This window comes from Salvelinus namaycush, chromosome 29 (genome assembly GCF_016432855.1).
Source record: "Salvelinus namaycush isolate Seneca chromosome 29, SaNama_1.0, whole genome shotgun sequence".
In the NCBI taxonomy this organism is placed as follows: domain Eukaryota; kingdom Metazoa; phylum Chordata; class Actinopteri; order Salmoniformes; family Salmonidae; genus Salvelinus; species Salvelinus namaycush.
The window spans coordinates 3139478-3158417 of record NC_052335.1 but is presented as its reverse complement, the minus strand read 5'-3'; the positions used below and the strand labels follow the sequence as shown (position 1 = coordinate 3158417).

At 42.6% G+C, this 18940-nt stretch overlaps 1 protein-coding gene across 1 annotated transcript in view; it reads right to left on the bottom strand.

Annotated features, from left to right (window-relative positions):
* Positions 1–18940, bottom strand: part of LOC120023926 (A-kinase anchor protein 12-like) — a 64253-nt gene that overhangs the window by 10097 nt on the left and 35216 nt on the right. Inside the window, exon 2 of the mRNA XM_038968028.1 lies at positions 14293–14398. Coding sequence (XP_038823956.1) covers positions 14293–14398 — 106 coding nt within the window. The remainder of the gene's footprint in view (positions 1–14292; positions 14399–18940) is intronic.

The following is an 18940-nucleotide window of genomic DNA, read 5'->3' as shown; positions in this document are numbered from 1 at the left end:
CGCCTGTATATTTGTAGTGAATGGGTGTATTGATACACCATCCGAAGTGTAAATAATAACTTCACCATGCTCAAAGGGATATTCAATGACTTTTTATTTAATTGTTTTACCCGTCTACGAATAGGTGCCCTTTGAGAGGCATTGGAAAACCTCCCTGGTCTTTGTGTTTGAATCTGAGAAGAGAACCAGACGAGTAACCAGTGGTTAGGATAGACATAAACACTTTACTTGGAAAAAGATCAACAGTAGTGTGGCGTACAGCAGGTCAGCCACCAGGGGGAGTCTCGTCGAGGCCTGGTAACAGATGGAGTATACATCACGAGGCGATGACTCGATCTGCTGGACGTGCCAGGTCTCGACGGGCTCTCCAGCCAGGACTAATTGGGGCTGATTAGGAGCTGGTGAGTAATCAAGGGCGATTTGCTCATCCACTGTGCAAGGCCCATAAAGCTGCCAGAAGGGCAGTACACAGGAGGACTACGGGAAGTGAGGTGACTTCCATGTGGTTGGATACGGTTACCCGAGCTAAGACGAGGGAGTTGAGTTTGTGTGCCCGACAGGATACAGGAAGACACGGAGCCCAGGAGAAGGTATACCGGAGAGGGTCTCATGGGGGAGACCTGTTCTTTTCTTTTTGATTTATTATTTAATAAACACCCTTGAAACCGAGCTAATCAGACTCTGTCCAGGTCTGATCTATGTAAACGTCTTGATCAAACCCCCGGGTCTGCCACAGTAGGTACAAAGTAAAGTTTGGGGAAACAAAGTTCACAAATAACCCGAACTGACACTCGAATGGAGACAGTCCAGTGGACGAGTTCGGCAGTGTGTTGTGAGCATTTTGCAGCCCAGACGAGGAACTTGCTCCAGTCAGTGGCATGAGTGGAGACAAAACAGCAGAGGAAACCTTGTGATATATTTGATACGATTCCACCTATTCCGCTCCAGCCAATATCACAAGCCCTCTCTCCCCAATTAAGGAGCCACCAACCTCCTGTGGTTGAATACTTGCTCCGGGTTGCTAGCCTTCTAGGCAGAGTTCCTCTGTCCAATGTCTGTGTTCTTTTGCCCATCTTAATCTTTTCTTTTTATTGGCCAGTCTGAGATATGGCTTTTTCTTTGCAACTCTGCTTAGAAGGCCAGCATCGCCTCTTCACTGTTGACGTTGAGACTGGTGTTTTGCGGGTACAATTTAATGAATCTGTCAGTTGAAGACTTGCGAGGCGTCTGTTTCTCAAACTAGACACTAATGTACTTGTCCTCTTGCTCAGTTGTCCACCGGGGCCTCCCACTCCTCTTTCTATTCTGGTTAGAGCCAGTTTGCGCTGTTCTGTGAAGGGAGTAGTACACAGCGTTGTACGAGATCTTCAGTTTCTTGGCAATTTCTCGCTTGGAATAGCCTTCATTTCTCAGAACAAGAATAGACTGACAAGTTTCATAAGAAAGGTCTTTGTTTCTGGACATTTTGAGTCTGTAATCGAACCCACAGACGCTGATGATCCAGATACTCAACTAGTCGAAAGAATGTCAGTTGTATTGCTTCTTTAACCAGAATAACAGTTTTCAGCTGTGCTAACATAATTGCAAAAGGGTTTTCTAATGATCAATTAGCCTTTTAAAATGAATAACTTGGATTAGCTAACACAACGTGCCATTGGAACACAGGAGCGATGGTTGCTGATAATGGGCCTCTGTAAGAAATTTCCAGCTACAATAGTCATTTTCAACATTAACAATGTCTACACTATTTCTGATCAATTTGATGTTATTTTAACCTTTCTCGCCCCGGGGTTCCGCTAGCGGAACACCCACAACATTCCGCTGCCTTCGCAGAGCGCGAAATTCAAAAAATATATTTTTTTAAATATTTAACTTCCACACAAGTCCAATACCGCAAATGAAAGATAAACATCTTGTGAATCCAGCCAACATGTCTGATTTTTAAAATGTTTTACAGCGAAAACACAATATATATTTATGTTAGCTCACCACAATAGCCAAACACACAACGCTATTTATCCACCGCATAGGTAGCTTTCAAAAAACCGACAAAATATAGATATAATTAGTCACTAACCAAGAAACAACTTCATCAGATGACAGTCTTATAACATGTTACACAATACATTTATGTTTTGTTCGAAAAATGTGCATATTTGAGGTATAAATCATAGTTTTACATTGCAGCTACAATCACAAATAGCACCGAAGCAGCCAGAATAATTACAGAGAGCAACGTGAAATACATAAATACTCATCATAAAACATTTATGAAAAATACATGGTGTACAGCAAATGAAAGATAAACATCTTGTGAATCCAGCCAATATTTCAGATTTCTTAAGTGTTTTACAGCGAAAACACAATATAGAAATATATTAGCTTACCACAATAGCCAAACACACAACCGCATTTATTCACCGCAAAGATAGCTTTAGCAAAAACCAGCAATAAATATAAAATAAATCACTAACCTTTGGACAACTTCATCAGATGACAGTCTTATAACATCATGTTACACAAAACATTTATGTTTTGTTCGAAAATGTGCATATTTAGAGCTGAAAACCGTGGTTATACATTGTGAAAATGTAGCAACTTTTTCCCAGAATGTCCGGATATATTTCTGACACTCACCTAATCTGACCAAATAACTCATAAACTTTACATAAAAATACTTGTTGTATGGCAAATTAAAGATACACTGGTTCTTAATGCAACCGCTGTGTTAGATTTTTAAAAATTACTTTAGTACGACATACAGCTTGCGTTATTGCGAGACAGCGCCCGCTAAAAGGGCGGAGAATAGGACTAAACATTTCACACAAAAATACGAAATAACATCATAAATTGTTCTTACTTTTGTTGAGCTTCCATCAGAATCTTGTACAAGGAGTCCTTGGTCTAGAATAAATCGTTGTTCGGTTTTAGAATGTCCTTTTCTCCTGTCGAATTAGCAACCTTAGCTAGCCAAGTGGCGCGAACATGTCCATCTTCTCTCGACGCAAACAACGGAAAACTCCAAAAGTCCCGATAAACGTTGAATAATCTGATAAAACTCGGTTGAAAAAACATACTTTACGATGATATTATCACATGTATCAAATAAAATCAGAGCCGGAGATATTAGCCGTGTATACCGAACGCTTTTCAGAAGGCAATCTGGGGTTCCTTCTCGCGCCTTCGAAGACAATGAAATTTCCGGACCTGTCACTCCAAAAGCTCTTGTTCGACCTCAGATCAAGCTAGACACCCCATTTCACCTCCCACTGCCTGTTGACATCTAGTGGAAGGCGTATGAAGTGCATGTATATCAATAGATATAAGCCAGTTGAATAGGCAGGCCCTGGAACAGAGCCTCGATTCCTATCTGGAAGATTCCTATCTGGAAGTTTGCTGCAAAATGAGTTCTGTTTTACTCACAGATATAATTCAAACAGTTTAGAAACTTGAGAGTGTTTTCTATCCAATAGTAATAATAATATGCATATTGTACGATCTAAAATAGAGTACAAGGCCGTTTCATTTGGGCACGATTTTTTCCCAAAGTGAAAATAGCGCCCCCTACACACTAACAGGTTAATGGACCATTTTTTTTAGCTTTTCTTTCAAAAGCAAGGACATTTCTAAGTGACCCCAAACATTTGAACGGTAGTGTATACAGTCGTGGCCAAAAGTTTTGAGAATGACACAAATATACATTTTCACAAAGTCTGCTGCCTCAGTTTGTATGATGGCAATTTGCATATACTCCAGAATGTTATGAAGAGTGATCAGATGAATTACAATTAATTGCAAATTCCCTCTTTGCCATGCAAATTAACTGAATCCCCAAAAACATTTCCACTGCATTTCAGCCCTGCCACAAAAGGACTAGCTGACATCATGTCAGTGATTCTCTCGTTAACAAAGGTGTGAGTGTTGACGAGGACAAGGCTGGAGATCACTCTGTCATGCTGATTGAGTTCGAATAACAGGCTGGAAGCTTGAAAAGGAGGGTGATGCTTGGAATCATTGTTATCCCTCTGTCACCATGGCTACCTGCAAGGAAACACGTGCCGTCATCATTGCTTTGCACAAAAAGGGCTTCACAGGCAAGGATATTGCTCCCAGTAAGATTGTACCTAAATCAACCATTTATCGGATCATCAAGAACTTCAAGGAGAGCGGTTCAATTGTTGTGAAGAAGGCTTCAGGGTGCCTAAGAAAGTCCAGCAAGCGCTAGGACCATCTCCTAAAGTTGACTCAGCTGCGGGATCGGGGCACCACCAGTACAGAGCTTGCTCAGGAATGCCAGCAGGCAGGTGTGAGTGCATCTGCATGCACAGTGAGGCAAATACTTTTGGAGGATGGCCTGGTGTCAAGAAGGGCAGCAAAGAAGCCACTTCTCTCCAGGAAAATAATCAGGGACAGACTGATATTCTGCAAAAGGTACAGGGATTGGACTGCTGAGGACTGGGGTAAAGTCATTTTCTCTGATGAATCCCCTTTCCGATTGTTTGGGGCATCCGGAAAAAAGCTTGTCCGGAGAAGACAAGGTGAGCGCTACCATCAGTCCTGTGTCATGCCAACAGTAAAGCATCCTGAGACCATTCATGTGTGGGGTTGCTTCTCAGCCAAGGGAGTGGGCTCACTCACAATTTTGCCTAACACAGCCATGAATAAAGAATGGTACCAACACATCCTCCGAGAGCAACTTCTCCCAACCATCCAGGAACAGTTTGGTGACGAATAATGCCTTTTCCAGCATGATGGAGCACCTTGCCATAAGGCAAAAGTTATAACTAAGTGGCTTGGGGAACAAACATCGATATTTTGGGTCCATGGCCAGGAAACTCCCCAGCTCTTAATCACATGGACAACTTGTGGTCAATCCTCAAGAGGCGGGTGAACAAACAAAAACCCACAAATTCTGACAAACTCCAAGCATTGATTATGCAAGAATGGGCTGCCATCAGTCAGGATGTGGCCCAGAAGTTAATTGACAGCATGCCAGGGCGGATTGCAGAGGTCTTGAAAAAGGGTCAACACTGCAAATATTGACTCTTTGCATCAACTTCATGTAATTGTCAATAAAAGCCTTTGACACTTATGAAATGCTTGTACTTATACTTCAGTATTCTACTGAATCAGCAGACTTTGTGGAAATTAATATTTGTGTCATTCTCAAAACTTTTGGCCACGACTGTCTGTGTGTGTATATATATATGCACGCACACACACACACCTTGTTATAGGATTTTCAACATTGCAGAACCAATTAAATGTTTTAGATTGTAAACTTACACTTTTAATTTAGAAAATAAAGACAAATGGAATGGACAAAATGATTGGCATCCCGTATCTTGTACTTGGTTTCACAGCCTTTGGCCAAGTTAACTGCAAACAAATGCTTCTTGTAGACATCAATGACCTTGCTGCACCTCTCTACTAGGAAATTCGGCCCACATTTCAACAGAAAACTGCTCTATTTCTTTAATGTTTGAGGGGTGTCCTACACCACCTGCTGTTTTCAGCTCTTCACATAGGTTATGGGTGTGATTTAGGTCTGGACTTTTTGCTGGCTACTCCAGCATTTTTGATGAACCATTCCAAGGTGCTTTTGATGTGTGTTTGGGGTTGTTGTCTTGCTGGAAGACCCACAACCTTCAACAGAGAGACAATTTTTGGACGTTAGGTTGAACATTGCACTCCAAAACACATTGATAATCTGTCGATTTCATTATGTTTTACACACATTCAACATTCAAGGTTGCAAAGCAACCCCACAGCATTATCGAACCTCCCACATGTTTGATTGTAGGGAGGGTGTTATTTTCTTTGAATGCTTCATTTGGTTGTTGGTAACCGTAGGGATACCCCACGGCTGAAAGAGACACAAGATAGCTTGATCTAACTTCTCAAAGACCCACGTAAACAAGCCTAAATCCCGGGGGAAATGTTATGTGGACCAGTGAAACAAAAGTAGAGCTCTTTGGCAATACAGATCAGCTTTACCAATGACCAAAAGAAGCATTCAATGAAAAGAACGCCCTCCCTACAATCAAACATGGGGAGGTTCAATAATGCTATAGGTTGCTTTACTATCTCCGTTACTGGGGGTCTTGAAAGTGCGCAAGTCATGAAATCAGCAGATTATCAGGACTATCATGCAGTGGCTTTGTTTTCTAACTTACAATAAACACATTTCTTAACGATTCAATTTGTATCGTGGAAGTTTAGCATTACAGCGTGATTGAAATTTAAAGGCAATGTCCCCACGTTATGTTACCTTTTCTAGCTCGCAATCTGTAACACTTCAGCGATACAGATTGAATAGAGCCCTAAATTATCAATAGGATGTAGGAGGTTCAGGAAAGCAGGGCTGGCAGGGCTAGAGTGGTGTATACCATGCATGGTCTTAGCTACAACTGTAGTAGAGTTACACCAGTGAGATAGGAAGATGCTCCCTAGGAATTATCCAAGTGCTACTCACCAATCTGATCTAATGGTATGCAGCCTCTGCCGAATCCCCAACAACCAGATGTTCCGGCTTTCAGGGGAATTGGAAAGAGGGCATCCGCTTTTGGACGTTAACAAGGTGACACTCCATCTAACTCCTCCACATTTACTGGATTGGTTGAACAGTGCAGAAGGTAATGCCCCAACAGTTTTTATTTCTTCTCATCAAGACCAGTATGTAGGAGATTTCTTTAACGTCTGCTACTTTAGGTTAAATGGTATGTTACGGGTCTCCCCAGTGGCGCAGCGGCCTAAGGCAATGCATCACTATAGATCCTGGTTCAATACCGGGCTGTGTTGCAGCTGGCCACGACCAGGAGACTCATGACATCATGAGCGATAAATGGAAAATACCATATATATTTATATAAGTATACCATTTATATAAGTATGAGCGAGCCCAAGTTCCAGGTATTTGCAAACTACCAAAGCACATTCTTTATCTTTGAGGAATTCCCACAAAGTTAGGAAAACCAAACAATGATGCTTTTTCAGCCAAAACATAAAAAGAGTAAAAAATAATATTTAGGTCAGTGACCATATAGTTAGCCTTAAACATTCCTTCAGTTAAAGAGATCTTTCAGGTAAGCCCCCCCCCCCCCACACCTAACCTCTCCTCACTCCCCTTTTACACCCCCAAAACCCCTTCCTCCCCACCTCATTGTGTGTGTTCGGAACTCAAGCAGCATGGAAGTAATGCTTGGGTCAAGGGTGCATGGGGGAGAGAGGTATAGGGGGGTTTAGCTCTGGGTAATGCCAGATCTCTTTGGGAGGGTTTTTTTCTACACTACCCCTCACCCCTTTCTCTCCTATTCACTCTGTCCTCCCGTGTCCTTCAAATACAGTTCCACCAGACTTTAGAAAAGCAAATGGAAATCAGTCTGAAACCCCTCTCTCTTCACTCACTCCCTTTTTCTGGAGAGGTGACAGCTCACTGCTCTATATATCATATGGCGAATGTCACCAGTCATGAAGGGATGTTTCCAGAGTCACTCCGCTGAGGCAGTGTGGAGACTTCAAACTCTTTGGAGTTCCTTGCAAAGAAATATGACTATATTAGCAATGGAAGGAAGTAGTATGGAGTCAATGAGCCTTAATGCAACTTAAGACACCAGAACCACAAATAGCCTTTATTCTTGATTCCTACACTTCCAAGAATTTTTCTCAAATGGGTGCTAACGTCTCTAATCGAGTACTGTCTGGATGGATCCCCCCAAAACTACACACACAGACCTCCGAAGTTATCAGAGGAACAGAAGAGTTGCTGCAGGGCAAAATACACACATAGTCAAGTAGAAGCCTGTGAAAAAGTCCAACTCAATGAAACACAAAGCATCTTCTTTTCACAACACTCAACACTTCCTGTTAGTCATGTCTTTAAATGTGTTCATTTGCGGAAGAAATTAAATGAAATAAAGGCTTCATGGTTCTCATCCGAGAGGGGTGAGGGGTGAGAGGAACGCCAAGGGGACACTGACCCTTAAAACATATCTCTATTTGGGAGTACAGGGAAAGCCCCTCTCACAGTGAAAATGGCCTGAAGGTTCTAGAGAAAAGTCTTATCCTATTAGAGTAAAGTCTGCTTTGTTTATCCACAACTTACTATTGTAATACTTCTCTTATAGTAATTTAACTGAAGTACAAGAGCAAACAAGTGTCTTGAACACATGTTAAGTAAAAGTAGTTTTTTAACATGTCATAAGCATACGTCTGGAGATGAATGTACAACATAAAACATGCCCGTATTGAACATGTAGTTAAAGAAGAGTCTCTGAATGAATAAGGTTAACATTGGATAGCTTAACTAGAGTTCACACACAGCTATACCCACTTATTAAATCAGTGGCGCCAACATTAATTCACCAAGAATGTGGCTTTGATGACACCACTGAGGCTCTCTATTATAACAGTGACTAATTAGGAAGTGTGTATTTCTCTCAGCAACCTAATTGAACTGTATTACTATGGTGTTATAGTAGTAATATTATGCTGAGATGACAGTGAGTCAGGGAGAGAGGAATGTTACTATGTCTGGAGAGGCGAAGAATACTTTGGATGGGGCGTGTTCCTTTCCCCCTGTATGGACCAGTGCGTCCTCTCTGTGTGAGTCATCATCACCGTCACATTCCTCGACTTCCATACATACTGGCACACACTCCCGCACAGATGGATTGGACAGAGCTTAGTGTAATAAAGTGTAGCATAGATGACTGTGTTGGTTGGAATATGTTGCCGAAACACTAAGACTGTGGGTTCAAACCGACTTGGAACGACGATGTGTGTTGTATTTACTGAGGGAAAGCCTCAATATCATGAACATTTCATTACAGTAAGCCTATCGCATTTTCATAGCATTTCTATAACAAACATGAAATAGATATTACATAACCACAGCTAAAGCAATGGCAAGTAATTACTGAACCGTATATCCCCAAAATATAGATATCTCGGCACCACCAAGTTTTATACCAGTGACGCCTCATGTATCTCCAGCATAAAAAAACAGGCCTTAAGTTAACCTGTCTAGCCCCGGGGTTCCGCTAGCGGAACTCCTCCCACATTCCACTGAAAAGGTAGAGCGCGAAATTCAAAAAATATTTTTGAGAAATATTTAACTTTCACACATTAACAAGTCCAATACAGCAAATGAAAGATAAACATCTTGTGAATCCAGTCAACATGTCCGATTTTTAAAATGTTTTACAGCGAAAACACCACGTATATTTATGTTAGCTCACCACCAAATACAAAAAAGCACAGACATTTTTCACAGCACAGGTAGCATGCACAAAGCCAACCTAACTAACCAAGAACCAACCAAACTAACCAACAAACAACTTCATCAGATGACAGTCTTATAACATGTTATACAATAAATCTATGTTTTGTTCGAAAAATGTGCATATTTGAGGTATAAATCATAGTTTTACATTGCAGCTACCATCACAGCTACCATCACAAATAGCACCGAAGCAGCCAGAGTAATTATAGAGACCAACGTGAAATACCTAAATACTCATCATAAAACATTTATGAAAAATACATGGTGTACAGCAAATGAAAGACAAACATCTTGTGAATCCAGCCAATATTTCAGATTTTTTAAGTGTTTTACAGCGAAAACACAATATAGCATTATATTAGCTTACTACAATAGCCAACCACACAACAGCATTGATTCAAGGCAATAGTAGCGATAGCGACAAAACCAGCAAAAGATATTAATTTTCACTAACCTTCATAAACTTCATCAGATGACAGTCCTATAACATCATATTACACAATACATATATGGTTTGTTCGAAAATGTGCATATTTAGAGCTGAAATCCGTGGTTATACGGATACATTGTGAAAACGTAGCAACTATTTTCCAGAATCTCCGGATATATTTCTGACACTCACCTATTCTGACCAAATAACTAATCATAAACTTTACTAAAAAATACATGTTGTACAGGAAATGATAGATACACTAGTTCTTAATGCAATCGCCGTGTTAGAATTCTAAAAATAACTTTAGTACGACATACAGCTTACGTTATAGCGAGAGAGCGCCCAAAATCTGGGCGGAAACTAATAGTAAACATTTTCGACAGAAATATGAAATAACATCATAAATGGGTCCTACTTTTGTTGAGCTTCCATCAGAATCTTGCACAAGGGGTCCTTTGTCCAGAACAATCGTTGTTTGGTTTTAGAATGTCCTTTTTCCCTCTCGAATTAGCAACCAAAACTTGCCACGTGGCGCGAAGCTGTCCATCGTCACCAAACGCAGAGAACGGAACACGCCAAAACTCCCGAAAAAATTTCAATAATCTCATAAAACTATATTGAAAAAACATACTTTACGATGATATTATCACATTTATCAAATAAAATCAAAGCCGGAGATATTAGCCGTCTATAAGGAAAGCTTTTCAGAAGCCAAAGCTGATGTCCTTCCTGCGTCTTCCTGAACAAAGGAAATTGGGGTCCTGTCATTCCAAGACCTCTCTTTTGACCATAGATATAGCTAGACTCCCCATTTCACCTCTCACTGCCTATTGACATCTAGTGGAAGGCGTATGAAGTGCATGTATAGTCATAAATTTCAAGCAAATTGATAGGGAGGCCCTGGAACAGAGCCTCGATTTCAGATTTTTCACTTTCTGACAGGAAGTTTGCTGCAAAATGAGTTCTGTTTTGTTTAAATTGGGCACGATTTTTCCCCAAAGTGAAAATAGCGCCCTCTATCCTCAACAGGTTTTAAAACCCCCATGCAGTCTTTATAATAAAACATTTGAAATCACTGATGTGTAAAAAGTCACTGTGTTTATTTTATGAAAACAACGGAAAAATATATGTATCATTTATTTATTCTTAATGTTTTGTACACAGTGTGTATATATACACTGAACAAAAATATAATTGTCAGACGCATCTCTGGAGTTACACCGACCTCAACAGACTGTTAGTGTGTGTCACTTCCGGTCACAATTTACAGACTTTTTCAAGTGCTGCTGTGCGTTTTGTTGCTAACCTTACTTTGCTACCTGACAATTTGACGGTTTTTACTTTTTAATTACGTTTATATTTTTAGTTTTTCCCTCGCTCTACTTTTTTTCCCATTCAACTTTTTCACTCCGGACGCTTTATCTGGACGTGGTTCGTCAGGACCTCCACCAGCCGCGGCTAAGTAGTAACATTAACATGATGCCTTCTAATTGCAGTCATTGTACTCATAATATACAGGAGAAGGATCGCCTTACGGCGAGGATAGCTGTGCTTCAAGCCCAGCTTCAGATGCAATCGTTAGGCAAGGGTAATTTCAGTGTAGGAAAGGATAAAACAGCGTCTGTGCCACCAGTAAGTACAGATAGTAGTATAAATCCCCTCGCACAGTCCCTGCAGCCGGACAAATATCTCATGGCTTCTGGAGGGAAATGCTGTAGGAATGCTCAACCGGTGTCGCTCATTCAGCCGACAGAAACTTTCAAACGATTCTCTCCATTAAGCAGCGAGTTGGAGTCAGAGGCCGAGCCTTCTCTGGTCTCTACTCCTCCCGTTACGGGGTCTGAGACGCCAAAGCCTCCCACCATTAGCTCTGACAAATTGAAAACCCTAGTCATTGGCGACTCCATTACCCGTAGTATTAGACTTAAAACGAATCATCCAGCGATCATACACTGTTTACCAGGGTGCAGGGCTACCGACGTTAATGCTAATCTGAAGATGGTGCTGGCTAAAGCTAAAACTGGCAGGTGTTGAGAGCATAGAGATATTGTTATCCACGTCGGCACCAACGATGTTAGGATGAAACAGTCAGAGGTCACCAAGTGCAACATAGCTTCAGCGTGTAAATCAGCTAGAAAGATGTGTCGGCATCGAGTAATTGTCTCTGGCCCCCTCCCAGTTAGGGGGAGTGATGAGCTCTACAGCAGAGTCTCACAACTCAATCGCTGGTTGAAAACTGTTTTCTGCCCCTCCCAAAAGATAGAATTTGTAGATAATTGGCCCTCTTTCTGGGACTCACCCACAAACATGACCAAGCCTGGCCTGTTGAGGAGTGACGGACTCCATCCTAGCTGGAGGGGTGCTCTCATCTGATCTACGAACATAGACAGGGCTTTAACTCCCCTAGCTCCACAATGAAATAAGGTGCAGGCCAGGCAGCAGGCTGTTAGCCAGCCTGCCAGCTTAGTGGAGTCTGCCATTAGCACAGTCAGTGTAGTCAACTCAGCTATCCCCATTGAGACCGTGTCTGTGCCTCGACTTAGGTTGGGCAAAACTAAACATGGCGGTGTTCACCTTAGCAATCTCACTGGAATAAAGACCTCCTCCATTCCTGCCATTATTGAAAGAGATTGTGATAACTCACATCTCAAAATAGGGCTACTTAATGTTAGATCCCTCACTTCCAAGGCAGTTATGGTCAATGAACTAATAAATGATCATAATCTTGATGTGATTGGCCTGACTGAAACATGGCTTAAGCCTGATGAATTTACTGTGTTAAATGAGGCCTCACCTCCTGGTTACACTAGAGACCATATCCCCGCATCCTCCGCTTATCCTCCGCATAAGTGTTGCTAACATTTATAATAGCAAATTTCAATTTACCCCCCAAAAACTATGTTTTTGTCTTTTGAGCTTCTAGTCATGAAATCTATGCAGCCAACTCAATCACTTTTTATAGCTACTGTTTACAGGCCTCCTGGGCCATATACAGCGTTCCTCACGGAGTTCCCTGAAATACTATCGGACCTTGTAGTCATGGCAGATAATATTCAAATTTTTGGTGACTTTAATATTAACATGGAAAAGTCCACAGACCCATTCCAAAAGGCTTTCGGAGCCATCATCGACTCATCGCCATCATCGTTTTGTCAATCAATTGAATTTACCACAGGTGGACTCCAAGTTGTAGAAACATCTCAAGGATGATCAATGGAAACAGGATGCACCTGAGCTCAATTTCGAGTCTCAGAGCAAAGGGTCTGAATACTTATGTAAATAAGGTATTTCTGTTTTAAAATTTGAAATTTTTTCGAAAAACCTTTTTCCGCTTTCTCATTATGGGGTATTGTGTGTAGATTGATGGGTATTTTTTTATTTATTTAATCCATTCTAGAATAAGGCTGTAACGTAACAAAATGTGGAAAAAGTGAAGGGGTCTGAATACTTTCCTAATGTACTGTACTGTCTAATCTCACCAGATCATTCTCTACATACAGTCCATCACTTCATTAAATAGGCTTTTTGACAGTGTGGTGTGACATATCTCTCTGTTAAAAGTAGTATAGAGTTACTCCTTCCCCTGGCAGAACAGAGTTATTAAACGGCGAGTGTCAATTTTGTTCGAGTCAGGTCACGGCCTGCTAAATATTTATGGAGGGAAGTGCCCGTGCAGCCCTCCCAGATAGACGGAGACCCTGTTAGGAACCTTAACGTAAATAAACAAACACACATACACAGAGTGGGCAGGGTCGTAAGGAATTCTACCTGGCTTTATTTAAGACCACAAACAAATTACTTTCAGGCTAGTTCAAGTGAATGGGCAGGTATCTACACACAGTCTTACACCAGATTACCTAGAACAACTGAGCCTCCATGCAGTCCAGATGTGTGTTGGCTATGTGAGTGTGTGACATGCTGCGCGAGGGTTGCAAAATAAATGTACACATGTTATCATTGCACCGCTCTGCTAGCGCGCGTCAACAAGTGTCTGCGTAGCCAGGCGCTAAAATAGAACTTGGTTCTATTTGTGACGCTTGACGCACTGCAAGTCCCGCCTCTCCCATCTCCTCATTGGTTTTTAGGAGCATATACCCACGTGGGTGATAGAAAGATGAACTGAGGTCCACACTCCAGTCCAGTTGGTAATGCATCTTAAAGTTGGTTGCCAACCGCCATATAAAGTCCAAAGAAGAAGAAGAATCCTGAAGGAGGAGAGATTACTAGAAACAAAATCGGTTTACCATTTTATCTGTGGATTAATTGTCTGAGTAAAGGACCTTGTGCATTTCCGGTAAAATAACAACCCAATGTTTATATCCCAGGACATAGTTGCAGGGATCTACAGATCACACAGACACTCACACCCACACACGAAGGGCCAGAGGCTGAACATGGTATTTTGTGTCAGTTAGGGGCCATACCACACACACTCTCTCTCACACACACCCCACCCACCTGCACATCGAATGCACACATACGATCAGGGACAAACTCAAACAGACACATCCATACATAAACACAAGCTCACAGACAATCACAATCACATAGATAAATAAACAACTGTCTCTCTAACCTTCCTCTGCCAGGGTGTTGTCCTCTGAGTGGCCATTGAGCTCTGTCTGTTCATCTGCCTTCCCATTCAGACTGGAGATGGAGATCTGTCCATTCTTCTGCTGGAGCTGAAGGAGAAGGGGGGAGAGGAGAGAACACTGAAAGATAACTCCAACAACATTTTTCTTCCAAGATGGCATAGCAGTTCAGACGTCATTTTGCCCTCGTATTGTCGTGTCCTGTATATATACACTGCTCAAAAAAATAAAGGGAACACTTAAACAACACAATGTAACTCCAAGTCAATCACACTTCTGTGAAATCAAACTGTCCAATTAGGAAGCAACACTGATTGACAATAAATTTCACATGCTGTTGTGCAAATGGAATAGACAAAAGGTGGAAATTATAGGCAATTAGCAAGACACCCCCAAAAAAGGAGTGATTCTGCAGGTGGTGACCACAGACAACTTCTCAGTTCCTATGCTTCCTGGCTGATGTTTTGGTCACTTTTGAATGCTGGCGGTGCTCTCACTCTAGTGGTAGCATGAGACGGAGTCTACAACCCACACAAGTGGCTCAGGTAGTGCAGTTCATCCAGGATGGCACATCAATGCGAGCGGTGGCAAAAAGGTTTGCTGTGTCTGTCAGCGTAGTGTCCAGAGCATGGAGGCGCTACCAGGAGACAGGCCAGTACATCAGGAGACGTGGAGGAGGCCGTAGGAGGGCAACAACCCAGCAGCAGGACCGCTACCTCCGCCTTTGTGCCAGGAGGTGCACTGCCAGAGCCCTGCAAAATGACCTCCAGCAGGCCACAAATGTGCAAGTATATCGGACAATTTTTCTTGGGTCACTATATCTATTTTGCCAATTGGATTGATCCCCTCTACCACACGGAACCCCACTAATCTACCGACGGAAACGCACGAGGTGACTAAAAATAGACCTCCATCCTATGCTATCTTGCTACCGATAGCCAGCTACCCGGCCAGCTGTCTGGATCGCCGTGACCCCAACCAACCTCTACTCACTGGACCCTTATGATCACTCGATTAAGCATGCCTCTCCTTAATGTAAATATGCCTTGTCCATTGCTGTTCTGGTTAGTGTTTATTGGCTTATTTCACTGTAGAGCCTCTAGCCCTGCTCACTATACCATATCCAACCTTTCAGTTCCACCACCCACATATGCGATGACATCACCTGGTTTCAATGATGTTTCTAGAGACAATATCTCTCTCATCATCACTCAATACCTAGGTTTACCTCCACTGTATTCACATCCTACCATACCTTTGTCTGTACATTATTCCTTGAAGCTATTTTATCGCCCCCAGAAACTTCCTTTTACTCTCTGTTCTAGACGTTCTAGACGACCAATTCTCATTGCTTTTAGCCGTACCCTTATCCTACTCCTCCTCTGTTCCTCTGGTGATGTAGAGGTGAATCCAGGCCCTGCAGTACCTAGCTCCACTCCTATTCCCCAGGCGCTCTCTTTTGATGACTTCTGTAACCGTAATAGCCTTGGTTTCATGCATGTTAACATTAGAAGCCTCCTCCCTAAGTTTGTTTTGTTCACTGCTTTAGCACACTCTGCCAACCCAGATGTTTTAGCCGTGTCTGAATCCTGGCTTAGGAAGACCACCAAAAATTCTGACATTTTTATCCCTAACTACAAGATTTTCAGACAAGATAGAACGGCCAAAGGGGGCGGTGTTGCAATCTACTGCAAAGATTGCCTGCAGAGTTCTGTTTTACTATCCAGGTCTGTTCCCAAACAATTTGAACTTCTACTTTTAAAAATCCACCTCTCTAAAAACAAGTCTCTCACCGTTGCCGCCTGCTATAGACCACCCTCTGCCCCCAGCTGTGCTCTGGACACCATATGTGAACTGATTGCCCCCCATCTATCTTCAGAGCTCGTGCTGCTAGGCGACCTAAATTGGAACATGCTTAACACCCCAGCCATCCTACAATCTAAGCTTGATGCCCTCAATCTCACACAAATTATCAAGGAACCTACCAGGTACCACCCCAAAGCCGTAAACACGGGTACCCTCATAGATATCATCCTAACCAACTTGCCCTCCAAATACACCTCTGCTGTTTTCAACCAAGATCTCAGCGATCACTGCCTCATTGCCTGCATCCGTAATGGGTCAGCGGTCAAACGACCTCCACTCATCACTGTCAAACGCTCCCTGAAACACTTCAGCGAGCAGGCCTTTCTAATCGACCTGGCCGAGGTATCCTGGAAGGATATTGATCTCATCCCGTCAGTAGAGGATGCCTGGATATTTTTTTTAAATGCCTTCCTCACCATCTTGAATAAGCATGCCCCATTCAAGAAATTTAGAACCAGGAACAGATATAGCCCTTGGTTCTCTCCTGACCTGACTGCCCTTAACCAACAGAAAAACATCCTATGGCGTTCTGCATTAGCATCGAACAGCCCCCGTGATATGCAACTTTTCAGGGAAGCTAGAAACCAATATACACAGGCAGTTAGAAAAGCCAAGGCTAGCTTTTTCAAGCAGAAATTTGCTTCCTGCAACACAAACTCAAAAAAGTTCTGGGACACTGTAAAGTCCATGGAGAATAAGAACACCTCCTCCCAGCTTCCAACTGCACTGAAGATAGGAAACACTGTCACCACCGACAAATCCACTATAATTGAGAATTTCAATAAGCATTTTTCTACGGCTGGCCATGCTTTCCACCTGGCTACCCCTACCCCGGTCAACAGCACTGCCCTCCCCTCTGCTACTCGCCCACGCCTTCCCCATTTCTCTTTCTCCCAAATACAGTCAGCTGATGTTCTGAAAGAGTTGCAAAATCTGGACCCTTACAAATCAGCCGGGCTAGATAATCTGGACCCTTTCTTTCTAAAACTATCTGCTGAAATTGTTGCCACCCCTATTACTAGCCTTTTCAACCTCTCTTTCGTGTCGTCTGAGATTCCCAAAGATTGGAAAGCAGCTGCGGTTATCCCCCTCTTCAAAGGGGGGGACACTCTTGACCCAAACAGCTACAGACCTATATCTATCCTACCCTGCCTTTCTAAGGTCTTCGAAAGCCAAGTCAACAAACAGATTACCGACCATTTCGAATCCCACCATACCATCTCCGCTATGCAATCTGGTTCCAGAGCTGGGTGCACCTCAGCCACACTCAAGGTCATAAACGATATCTTAACCGCCATCGATAGGAAACAATACTGTGCAGCCGTATTCATTGACCTGGCCAAGGCTTTTGACTCTGTCAATCACCACATCCTCATCGGCAGACTCGACAGCCTTGGTTTCTCTAATGATTGCCTCGCCTGGTTCACCAACTACTTCTCTGATCGAGTTCAGTGTGTCAAATCGGAGGGCCTGTTGTCCAGACCTCTGGCAGTCTCTATGGGGGTGCCACAGGGTTCAATTCTTGGACCGACTCTCTTCTCTGTATACATCAATGATGTCGCTTTTGCTGCTGGTGAGTCTCTGATCCACCTCTACGCAGACGACACTATTCTGTATACTTCTGGGCCTTCTTTTGACACTGTGTTAACAACCCTCCAGGCGAGCTTCAATGCCATACAACTCTCCTTCCGTGGCCTCCAATTGCTCTTAAATACAAGTAAAACTAAATGCATGCCCTTCAACCGATCGCTGCCTGCTCCTGCCCGCCTGTCCAACATCACTACTCTGGACGGCTCTGACTTAGAATATGTGGACAACTACAAATACCTAGGTGTCTGGTTAGACTGTAAACTCTCCTTCCAGACTCACATCAAACATCTCCAATCCAAAGTTAAATCTAGAATTGGTTTCCTATTCCGCAACAAAGCATCCTTCACTCATGCTGCCAAACATACCCTTGTAAAACTGACCATCCTACCAATCCTCGACTTCGGTGATGTCATTTACAAAATAGCCTCCAAAACCCTACTCAATAAATTGGATGCAGTCTATCACAGTGCCATCCGTTTTGTCACCAAAGCCCCATATACTACCCAGCACTGAGACCTGTACACTCTCGTTGGCTGGCCCTCGCTTCATACTCGTCGCCAAACCCACTGGCTCCAGGTCATCTACAAAACCCTGCTAGGTAAAGTCCCCCCTTATCTCAGCTCGCTGGTCACCATAGCAGCACCTACCTGTAGCACGCGCTCCAGCAGGTATATCTCTCTGGTCACCCCCAAAACCAATTCTTCCTTTGGCCGCCTCTCCTTCCAGTTCTCTGCTGCCAATGACTGGAACGAACTACAAAAATCTCTGAAACTGGAAACACTTATCTCCCTCACTAGCTTTAAGCACCAGCTGTCAGAGCAGCTCATAGATTACTGCACCTGTACATAGCCCATCTATAATTTAGCCCAAACAACTACCTCTTTACCTACTGTATTTATTTATTTATTTATTTTGCTCCTTTGCACCCCATTATTTCTATCTCTACTTTGCACTTTCTTCCACTGCAAACCAACCATTCCAGTGTTTTTTTACTTGCTATATTGTATTTACTTCGCCACCATGGCCTTTTTTATATTTTTATTTATTTATATATTTTGTTTGCCTTCACCTCCCTTATCTCACCTCACTTGCTCACATTGTATATAGACTTATTTTTCACTGTATTATTGACTGTATGTTTGTTTTACTCCATGTGTAACTATGTGTTGTTGTATG